This window comes from Budorcas taxicolor, chromosome 1 (genome assembly GCF_023091745.1).
Source record: "Budorcas taxicolor isolate Tak-1 chromosome 1, Takin1.1, whole genome shotgun sequence".
NCBI classification, from domain to species: domain Eukaryota; kingdom Metazoa; phylum Chordata; class Mammalia; order Artiodactyla; family Bovidae; genus Budorcas; species Budorcas taxicolor.
In genome coordinates, this window is record NC_068910.1 from 203070478 (window position 1) to 203082423 (window position 11946).

General features: G+C 40.4%; 1 protein-coding gene across 1 annotated transcript in view; it reads right to left on the reverse strand.

Annotated features, from left to right (window-relative positions):
* The window catches only part of ATP2C1 (ATPase secretory pathway Ca2+ transporting 1), a 160424-nt gene extending 149136 nt beyond the window's left edge, over positions 1–11288 (reverse strand). Inside the window, exon 1 of the mRNA XM_052641019.1 lies at positions 11181–11288. Coding sequence (XP_052496979.1) covers positions 11181–11288 — 108 coding nt within the window. The remainder of the gene's footprint in view (positions 1–11180) is intronic.
* Positions 11289–11946: the final 658 nt, after the last annotated feature.

Genomic DNA, 11946 nt, shown 5'->3' on the forward strand with positions numbered 1-11946 from the left:
TCTGCCTCAGACCTGCTGAATTAGCAACAGTGCGGGTAGGGCCCTGCAGTCTGTATTATGGTATTTTAGGTTTAAGCACTGATATACAAGAAATATAAAACTTCTGTGTAAAAAAGTGCTCAATTCCAAAGAACAGCTGAGAATGTATATCTGAATTTTAAGCCTCCTCCAGCACTCTTTTTTTTTTTTTTTTTTTTTTTGGCCGTGTGGCATGCAGGACCTTAGTACCCCAACCAGGGATCAGAACTGAGCTCCCCTCAGTGGAAGCTCAGCATCTTAACCACTAGACCACCAGGGAAATCCGTAAACCTCTTCCAGCACTCTTAAATCATATACGGCTTTGAACTTTGATTAGTTATCTGTTGGCCTAATACCAGTTATTTTAAAAGACTAAGGGAAAGGGCACTAAGACCATGAAGAGATGATTCTTCTCCCCTCTTAAGTAACGCTGAGCATCGCATCTGTATAGCGATAGAACTTTCATATGGAAGAGAACTGAAGCACAGTGCAGTGGCAGGGGAGCTATGGTTGTGTTCTCAGCTATGAATTCAACCTTTGTTCTCCTATTTCAGGTTTGAAGACCTCTGGAACAATGCTTCTTTGACCAGGTGTATCAGGTTTTAGCACCACCAGTTATAAAGTGGGGGAAGTTTCATAAATAAAAAATGCTGTTACTCTTGAAATGGTGTGTTCGTCAGAGAAATAGTTTCATCCCTCAAAAACGAAACAACAGCAACAAAAAACTATGTAGCATTTCAGAGGTTATAAAAAAAATTTTCAGTACATTATACAGAAATTATATGGTGGATACAGAGCAAAAGTGTAATTTTTCAGCTTTGGTGAAATAGGATTTTACACTAATCAATCACTTTAAACAATTTGATTATAAACTATGTATTCATTATATAAGACCAAAATACTTCAATAAGACAATCTATTAATAATATTGTTCACAATGGATTACCAAAATCATTCTGGTAAAAACAAAGATTATATTAGCAGTAAAAAAAAATGATAATAAACTTATTTTAAGGTGTACTTATAGGCCATACTCTAGTTTAGTGATAAATATTATAATAAGCTTAATGGTACAGGACACAGTTATAAGAACAGTTACTCATTTAGAACAAAGGAAAAGAAGCAAGATGAGTCAACAGTTTCCACTAAAAGGAAAACATACCCGAGAAAGCTAGGTGTTCAAATACATTACCAGTGAGAACAATTCAGTAAAGAGACCCAACATAAAGGTGATTCTATCCAGACACAAATTAGAGTAACTATGTTATAACTGCATATAACAGTGAGTTTACAAAAGCTTGATTACATCTCAGTGAAATCTTAAAGACTTTCTTTAGTGTTCCTATAATATTTCTACTGTGTCATCTTTAACAGCAATAACATGTTCTTTCTCTACGTGTATTAACTGGCCTGCTTGGAAAGATAGCAAATGGTGTATTTAATAGTAATTAGACCAAAATGGGAGTTCTGAGATCTATTGCAAAACATATAACCCCATTACAAATAATGTCTTTTGCAAATATAAATGGGGGTAGGGAAAGGAAATCTTTGAGTTTGAGCAGTTCCAGAACATCTTCATCTCCATGGTACTATTTACTATAGTACAAAATACACTGAAAGAATATCCTTTGCCTCATTCAATGATTTGGGGAGCTCAGGCTGTTCAGAAGAGGACCTCATTCATTACTTTGGAAGCCTATACCCTATGGAAGCATATACCCTATGGCATATACTCTTGCATATTGTAGTAAAATACTATTTTGTTTCTTTTGCCTGTTTGTTATACCATCCTTCCAGAGCTGGATTTTCTTGGAAACCAAGAAAAAAATGAAGTTTGAGGGCCCCTCGCTTGCAGATGTACCTTTTAAGGTCCTAAAAGACTGCTAGGTCTCATGGTTTGGTAAAATTTACAAAAGATAGTTTAACTGCAAATGACTTTAGACCACTCTTTTTGCTGACTTTTCTCCCTTCACATGTCTCCTGTGATAGCACTGATGCAGCCAAGGGCAAAATTCTGAATCTGGCTTAAAGGAAGTTGAGATGAGGAGACATTTAGATTGTATTTGGATTTAGTGACATATAAATGTGGTTTGTAGTCATGTCTGTGTATGGTTAAGTCATTGGTAGCTGTCCTGGTAGGACATCTAGGAATATTCTCACTACCTATAATCCTAAATCACAAGACCTGAAATCTTTACATATGTGTGTCCAGTGGTGCCCAGCACCTGAAGTGTATGGGTGGTAAAGGAGAAAGAGAGCCGGAAACTAGTCAACTTTTCTAGATTCTAATAAAACCCAAATATAAATTAACCGTGTTAGGAATATCTGAATTATCTTTTGACGATCTCTTTAGAACATATTAGAAAATCATTTTCACACAAAGTGGTGATCAAAAACTCTGTAGTCTAAAAATGTAGGAACAAAACACCTTAGGATGTATCCATGATTTAGCAAAAATGCATATTTTTTTTTTAGATTTTGTGATGTTTCTTGTATTTGTCACCCAAATCTGTAATTCATTGAGGTTTCTTTTTCCATTCTAAGTCTTCACTTTATATCCAATTTAATACTATAATTTTGTATTCTTTTTCTTAAAAGAAGTTTCCCCAAATTGACTAACCTTCAAACCTTTCAAAAACATAGATCTCTACCTAAAGGGATTTAATGTGTCTTTCCTACACAGTAGTTATGATGGTTTTATTTTTTAACTCCTTTATTCTCAATTAATGAGAGAAAACACCAGGAGAAAAAGGACGAAAAGAAAGGAAGAGGCAAGGGAAAGAAGGGAAGAAAGGGCCCTTACCGATGGAGTTATCTCAGTATGAGGCAGTGAACCAGACTGTGGAGTCAAACAGGCAAACCTGGAGCTGAAATCTTACTGCAATCATGTGTAAGCTATGTGCCAAGCTATATGCTAACCCTAAGCTCACCTCCTGAAACCTCAGTTTTCTCACTCATAAAGTGGAGATAATACCACCAATTTTATAAGGTTATTATGAAGATTAAATGGCAACATATATAAAGTATATTGCTAAGTGCCTGGCACATAAGACATTTAGTAGAAATTTTTAATTTCTTTTTTTTAACTTTTTGGCTGTACCACAGGGAAAGCTGGATCTTAGTTCCCTGACCAGGCATGGAACCTGGACCCCCTGCAGTTGGAACCTGGAATCTTAGCCACTGGACCACCAGGGACATCCCTAAATTCCTTATTCTTGAATGAATAATCCAAGTTGTATTTCTTGAAATAAGCTTACTAAAATGCTACCTTTAGGATGCACAGGAAAGAGATAATTTCAGCATTTTTCCTACTCTCTTCACAGCACACTATGAGCAGTACAACATATGTGGGCAGCTCATTTCTTTTTCTGCTAAGGCATGAAACTATTTGTACAAGGTGAGAAAATATGTCATCTTCCATTCTGAACAAAAGTTAGCAAATAAAATGTTACAAACTGTCTGAGAAGTGGGATAGGATAGCAAATTTAGGAATCTGCATTAAAAAAAGCTACATTGTAGTTTAAAAAAAAGGGTTTCATATTTGAGTTAATGTGATTTTTTTCAAAAGCAAAGGATTTGGTGTTTATCCATTTCATCCTATGGTTCAAAGACATCTGAGCACAGTAGATTAGGAAAGTTTAGAAGCAGATAACAAGATTAGAAGTAGCTCAGAAGTTAACTCAGGGTCCAGGTGTCTCCCAGGCGTGTCTAAAACTCCACAGCTATGGCAATATGGACAAGAAGAGAGGAACACTTTCCAAAGAGACCATAATAAGCAACTGATTGTCAGCACTAAATGCAGAAAAAAAGGAAGGTAAAAGAGGCTTGATATCAAGTGGGGAAAGTGGTTAAAATGTACTGCTAAGTCACTTCAGTCGCGTCCGACTCTGTGCGACCCCATAGACGGCAGCCTACCAGGCTCCCCCGTCCCTGGGATTTTCCAGGCAAGAACACTGGAGTGGGTTGCCATTTCCTTCTCCAATGCATGAAAGTGAAAAGTGAAAGTAGAGTCGCTCAGTCGTGTCCGACTCTTTGCGACCCCATGGACTGCAGCCTACCAGGCTCCTCTGCCCATGGGATTTTCCAGGCAAGAGTACTGGAGTGGGGTGCCATTGCCTTCTCCGTTAAAATGTCACACAATAACCTAAAATTCTTCCATGTACCCATTCATCAATGACTGCAGAAGTATACTTAGTTATTTATCTTTATACTGAAGAGGTTATAAAACCTGTAAAACTATGGGTGCAGGTAGTTCAGTGGTGGATCAGGCTCAGAAAAGCTAGTCATTGGGGCCTAAGCTTTTCCCCTGAGGTGTTTTCTGGATGTAGCTATATTTCCCTTCCTTAATGGAGGATTACACGCTACATGAATCTCCAAAGATGTTGGATTCTGTTTTCTTCGGCTTTTGATTCCAGAGTGGCATGCTCAGACTATGGAGGATTTACCACTGAGTCAAACAAATGAACTCTAGCTTGTGTACCTGCATCGTCTTTGTTCTTTGTTGTTCAGTTGCTCAGTCGTGTCCAACCCATTGCAGCCCAATGGATTGCAGCATATCAGGCTTCCCTGTCCTCCACTATCTCCTGGAGTCTGCCCAAACTCACGTCCATTGAGTCAGTGATGCCATCCAACCATATCATCCTCTGTCATCCCCTTCTCCTCCTGCCTTTTGTCTTTCCCAGCATCAGGATCTTTTCCAATGAGCCAGCTTTTCATATCAGGTGGCCAAAGTATTGGAGCTTCAGCTTCAGCATCAGTCCTTCCGAAGAATATTCAGGGTTGATTTCCTTTAGGATTGTCTGGTTTGAGCTCTTTGCTGTCCAAAGGACTCTCAAGAGTCTTCTCCAAAACCACAGTTTGAAACCATCAATTCTTCAGTACTCAACCTTCTTTATGAACCAACTCTCACATCCATACATGACTACTGGAAAAACCATAGCTTGGACAATTTGGACCTTTGTTGGCAAAGGTCTCTGCTTTTTAATATGCTATCTAGGTTTGTTATAGCTTTTCTTCCAAGGAGCAAGGGTTTTTTTAATTTCATGGCTGCAGTCACCATCTGCAGTGATTTTGGAGCCCAAGAAAATAAAGTCTGTCACTGTTTCCATTGTTTCCCCATCTATTTGCCATGAAGTGATGGGACCGAATGCCATGATCTAGGTTTTTTAAATGTTGGGTTTTAGGCCAGCTTTTTCACTCTCCTGTTTTCACCTTCATCAAGAGATTCTTTAGTTCCTCTTCACTTTCTGCCATTAGGGTGGTGTCATCTGCAGATCTGAGGTTATTGATATTTCTCCCGGCAATGCTAGATTCCAGCATTTTGCATGAGTCACCTTCATTCCTAAGGGGTCTGAATCATCTTTCTATTCACTGCATCAGAATATTGGTGCTGATATGGGCCTCATGTGTCATTCACTCTCCTCTTTCATGATGCAGAAACCATCACTACACCATCTCTCAAGGAGGGTCACATACCCTGCACTCCGCAAAAGGTGGCCCCTTGTTTTGCCTCACTCTTTTAGAAAGTTCATCCTTATTATTGTATCCCAACTCTCCCTACAGTTCTACTTATTAGTTACAGTTATTTCCTCTGGGACCTCCCAAAGACCACCTCCAATTTTCTCCACAAATTGGCCCTGTGTGTCTTGTGAAACACACAAGGAACAAGTCCATACACAGAACAATCACCCCTTACATTTCTTCCTCACAGAGCCTAACATTCAGGAGTCCTTCCAACAGCTCAGAATAGCATTCATTATCTGCCTAGACCCCTCCCCACCGCCACGCTCACCACCCAGCCCCTGAGAACCAATTCCACAAATGAGTTCTTAGTGCCTTCCAGGCAAAAAGCACTTTATTTGCCCTCCAGGACATACTGGGAAGCAAGTGGCTCCCAAATAGGTGCTCAGTTGCTACTGGGATGAGCACAGCAACAGGGAGCTATAAGGTGCCTCCAAAGTAATACATGCTGAGGAGAGGCGACAAGGTAAGAGAGTCAGGAAAGGCTGCCCTCAGGGACCGCATATTGAATTAACACCTGAGGGAGAGTAGGTATTAACTATGGGAAGATAATGAGTAACAGTTGGGACAAAGGCCTAACCAGGATGTGACAGGGATGCAGAGAGAGGAGGAGCCTGGAGTTGGGGTGCAGAGACCAAAGGCAGGCACAGCAGGAAAGCGCATGGGGGCTGGCAGCGTGGTGAGGCTGGAAGTTTCACGGTCAGTTTGTCTCTGGAAGACCCCCTAACTGCAGTGAGAAGAACCCATTAGACAGGAGAGCAGTGGCTGGAGGGAGAGCAATGAAACGGCTGTCGCAATATTTCAGATAAGAAGAGAGCTGGCCTCCTGGGCTAGGGTGGCAAGAGGAAGAAGTAGATTGAATAACTGGGGGCATGCTGCTGCTGCTGCTGCTGCTGCTGCTGCTGCTGCTGCTGCTGCTGCTGCTGCTGCTGCTGCTGCGTCTCTTCAGCTGTGTCCGACTCTGTGTGACCCCATAGACGGCAGCCCACCAGGCTCCCCTGTCCCTGGGATTCTCCAGGCAAGAACACTGGAGTGGGTTGCCATTTCCTTCTCCAAGGCATGAAAGTGAAAAGTGAAAGTGAAGTCACTCAGTCATGTCCAACTCTTCGCGACCCCATGGACTGCAGCCTACCAGGCTCCTCCATCCATGGGATTTTCCAGGCAAGAGTACTGGAGTGGGGTGCCATTGCCTTCTCTGAATTGAGGGCATACTTGGGGATAAGACTGAAAGGATTTGCTGATAAATTAGATATTGACTGAGGGAGCAGAAAGTGCTGGAGATGACTCCTAGGTCTCTGCCTGAGTAGCAGGATGGATGGTGGTACATTCTCTCAGAGAAGACAGGTTTGGGAGAGAGAGTATGAGAGTATGTGCCATGACCAGAAGAAGATTCATCTTCATCCAAGCCATCAATCACAGTCCTTGGGTGTTTATAGGCTCTGAAGTACTGCAGACACACTTGTTTGTGTCCTCCAAGCCTGTATGCTGAAACCCTAACCCCAGTGTGATGGCATTAGGAGAGGGGCCTTTGGTAGGTGACAGGTCATGAGAAGAGAGCCCACATGAATGGCATTAGTGACCTTATTAAAGAGAAGCTGGAAAGCTCCCTTCTCTCTTTCTGCAATGTGAGGACACAGCCTAGAAGTCAGCATCTGAACGCGGGAAGCGGGTCTCACCAGATACCAGATTAGCTGGCACCTGGATCTTGTACGTTCAGCCTCCAGAACTGTGAGAAATAAACTTCTGCTGTTTATAAGTGTATGATATTTTGTTACAGCAGCCCAAACAGACTGAGGCATGAAGAAAACCACTGGAGACTTTTTATTTGGTGAATAAACAGCTCTCTTTTTAAAATTTCTCCCTTCAGATAGAGACTGTTGAATTTACCATGATAAACTAGTTCAACTTTTAATGTCATATTTAATAGTCCCAAATATTAAGGTTCCGCTTCATATTATCACAGCAATTTAACTGTCAATGTTGCTTAATTTAACTATCAGTGTTGCTTTGTATACAATCATGCAAATTCCTCTACAGAAATGGGATAGAGTCTCTGCCCTCTACCTTAAATTCTACAAGGATCATCTTTTGTTCCTGCTTTTAAAGTATTAAAACTTTTTCTCTACCCAAGCACAAGGACAAGGAGGAAATGGCTTTAGTTTTCCCCTGACATGTCATTTGAAGTACCAATAGCAATTCATGAATTTTTTGGGAGGCTTTTAAAAATGGATAACTTTGGTATACTATCAAAATATAATAATATACTTACTTAAGAAGCTAACAATTCTTAATATTTCTTAAACCAAGCTGTAGTAAAGTTTCTATCATTTTCCCTAGAGAGGAAAGCCTGTATCAGCAACCCAACACCCTGTGCAGTGTTCCAAATCTCAACATAGCTTTTTGGGGGCGTCTGAGGAGACTCCTTAATTTTTATACTGTCATTCAGAACAGACATAAGAGCCAAAATGAAGAACTAAGTTTCTAAGATTCAAATTAAATCCAAATATTTATTTAACAACCCACCAAGGAGGTTGGTATTTACTAAGAAACAAAGCAAGAAATAAAACTTGAGTGATCCTGTTTAACTGGAAAACTTTCCTTAAGCCACTGAAGAGAAACTTTAGAACAGCCTTCAAAACAAAATCCGGTTCTAATCTGTAACCACAGTATAGATATTGCGCATAACCCCTGACCCCCCCTCCAAAGACCATTCTCCTCATTTTAAACAAACTAATCAGGGCAGGTCTTGAGCCACAAAATACTTGCTATGATAGCAGTGTATGGTTTTTGCCTCATATGATAAACACTTGAGAACAGCTCTTTCTACTAATTAAGACTGTAAACATCACAGAGGGGGTATACTACACCTGATCCTCATCACCCATAAAAATGCTCCACACACAATATATATGAAAAACTTGCCTAATCATCAAAAGAATTCCACAAAACAAGATGACAAAGCAGAGCTCTGCTAGCACGGCAGTCAGTCCTCGCTAGGTCAACATTTGTATTCATATTTATATATGAGGACATCATTGGTGACATGGTTGCATTTTCAGATAACAAGAATATGGAGAGATAGCAAAAAAATTATGGGTATTAATTTTGTTGGAAGATGATATTATACTAGTTCAAGGGTCTAATTCCAAAAAGCATATTTATTTATAGCTATTGTAAGTGCCTTCTGGCCCCCAAGATCACTCTCCTTCTCCTAAGCAAATTTACCATTAAATAGGCAAGACCTGTCAGGTCAGCTCTTAGATCTAATTTCTTATTCAGAAAGAAGTCTTTCTGTTCAAGAGACAGGAAGGCCCCAGGTCATTCCCCAAGTTCTTGTCTATTCAGTTCAGTTCAGTTCAGTCACTCAATCGTGTCCGACTCTTTGCGACCCCATGAATCACAGCACGCCAGGCCTCTCTGTCCATCACCAACTCCCGGAGTTCACTCAGACCCACGTCCATCGAGTCAGTGATGCCATCCAGCCATCTCATCCTCTGTCATCCCCTCCTCCTCCTGCCCCCAATCCCTCCCAGCATCAGAGTCTTTTCCAATGAGTCAACTCTTCGCAGTCATCCTCTATGTCCTGATCCCTCATCTGTAGGATACATGGAAGAAGAGATTCAAGTTGATGAAGCCACCTCAGGGCAGTATAAGCTGTGTTGCTGTCACTAGATCATTACGAGATCAAGCATGGTAAAATGGATCAGTTTAAAGCCAAGCGTATGAGAGTTCCAATTTGCCTTCAGCACTTGCTGGCTGGTGGCCTTGGGCAAGGCCTCTTACAGTCTGAAAGTCTGCCTTCCCTCACCTTTATATTGAGGATCCATCCTATGGGAATATAAGGATTAGAGATAGCTAATGCAGGTCCTAAAACTATACACATTAGCAACCTCCTTTCTAACTTTCCAATGAGCTTTCCAAGGTTAGCCATGGCTGACTTTGACCTCATTTCTCTAATTCTGTGAGACCTTATGCTGCAGAGCTGTTAATTGGTTTCAGAAAGGAACTGAATATGTTATTTTTCTTACTGTCTCCATTAGTTTACATAGTGAGTTAAGAAATCAGCACAATGCTCGTTGCTATTTCAGGTCATCCCAAATGGTTGTCAACTGGGGAGGGGACCATCCACTCAGCCCAAGACAGAGGATCCTATTAAATTCTAACAGTCCTCTGAATGTATTTTGCAGCATTTAAAAAATAAACTTAAAGAAAAAAAAATATACAAGCCATATAGCCACATCTCTGAAAATTTACAGATACTGAGAAAAGGGCGCGGCAATTACCTAATCCACATTCCACAGTTCCAGCCCCATCCTTTTAGCCTCCTCTCCCTCCCCTCCCCGCTTCATGAGGCCTGAAGAAGCCTGTGGGTGTGGACTTAGCCAATGTGGCTAACCCAAAAACAGCACTTGTGTTTCTGGCTTTCCACTTAAAAAGCAAGCATATACTGAGACTTGGAAACCAAGAGATCTCCTTGTAATGCCAACACCTTGCCTAAATAAGAGATAATCTAGACCAGCCTAACCCTCTTAGTTAGCACGGTCTGAATTTCCAGCTCTTGTAAAATCATTAAAGGAACTGCATAAGAGCAGTTTCCCCTCAAACAGTAATAATAATTCTTATTTTTCTGAATTATGCATCAGCTTTTGGGGAAACCTGTCATTAGAGGATTTTCTGTCTGCTGACCTTTGCTTTCTCATCTTGGAAGTGTTTTATTAAGTAGGGCACCTTGTTTAAATACAGGTCACTGCTCCTGTCTCCCATGAGGTTTTGCAGTTCTAGTTACTAGCGTGATACATATACAATTTATGACTTTTTTGGGTCTTCGATGTGGCTACACATTTGTCCTTTACCACTACCATCCTTTTTCCTAAACTAGATACAAGTAAATCAAACACAGCTATTTCTTCTTACAATTTGGTAAGATTCAGAAAAATAGTTTTAGGAAATGCCTTTTCATAGATTATAAGGGATAGAATAAGATAAATCTCAAAACAGTAAAATGAATGCATGGTTTTTAAAAAGAAATGATCAAACATTTTAGCTGGTTTTTTTTTTGGTTTTTTTTTTTTATGTTTAAACTCCCACATGCACTGCTAGAAGTACTTTCGATTGACTTCCACCAAAAAAGTGACTAATTACTCTGAAAGATCCTCACAATTAGTGATCTGTTTGAGGCTATCATACTTACAGTCTACGAAATGTTTCTTTGTTTGGCAAATCCTGGTGATATTCACCTAGATATAAATATATACAAAAAGCCAAGTATATTTCTGGGGCCTGATATTATTGTCTGTCAAAATATTAACAGTTTTAAAATTTGTGTTTGAGGCCCTAGAAAATTATCAAGGAATCCACACAATTTAACTCAGAGTAGTTTAGTCTAGCTATTCTGAAAAAGAAGAAAGCACAAGGTTTTATTACAGAACTTGAGCTTAATCTCGGGATCCAAATGTTCCAAGTTCAAATAAATCCCCCACATGCCTGTTTGCTCCTCTGCCAAGTCTGAACAGCTGAAAGCAAATGCCGACTTGTGCCTACAAACAGGTAAATTAGCAGAAACTAAATCACCAAGTGACATAAAAGCAACACCCAGAAGCAAACCCCCATTAACCTTAAAGGTAAAATAAACAAAATGGTACCTGTTCCTCCTCTCTTTGGTTTCTCAGCATCGATAAATATTTTCTAATTGCATGGAGAGGATATTTTTTGAAATAAGAGAATCTTGACTGAGGCAAAAGATTATCCATGATGAGGAGATCACGAAGATCCTTATTTGCCCCTCCCTGTCAGCAACCACATGAAATCTAGAAGCTTCACAATTCCTCAGATGCCTAGAGATTTGCTTGTAGCTTGACCACTTTCCTGCAAACAAAGCAGATGTTCTTCTCCTTGCTGCTTCCTCTTTCAGGTGGAATTCATGGTGAAAGCAGACAGCCGCGTCCCAGGGCCGCCTGAAAGCTTCCAGAAATGCAATACCCAGAGGGCAGCAGGAGCCAGGAGGAATCCAGGGGCTGGTCTGCCGGATGCAAATTGCTTAGTGGTAGTGATGTGACTGTCCTATTTCTAGCAACAGCGTTCTGTTGCAAGCTATGTTAATATTAGGTAGCTGGTGACTTTCCACACCCACAGACTCTCATGAGGTTTAATCTTAATTCTTCTGACAGCTTTTCTAGCTCTTAAAGAGGACATGACATGGTTTTTTCCTGTTTCTTTCCAGAATTCTTATCAGCATGAGCACACACACACACACCCTCAGCGGCATCTCAGTTCTAAAGTGTTGAATCATTCAGCCTTGAGAAGCATTGTTTCAGAGGATTTCTAAAAAAAAAATTAACAAATTACTTCAGTCTTCATCCTTATCAAGGAGTTCAATGTCAGCACTTAAAACGGTTGGTTTACACTGTC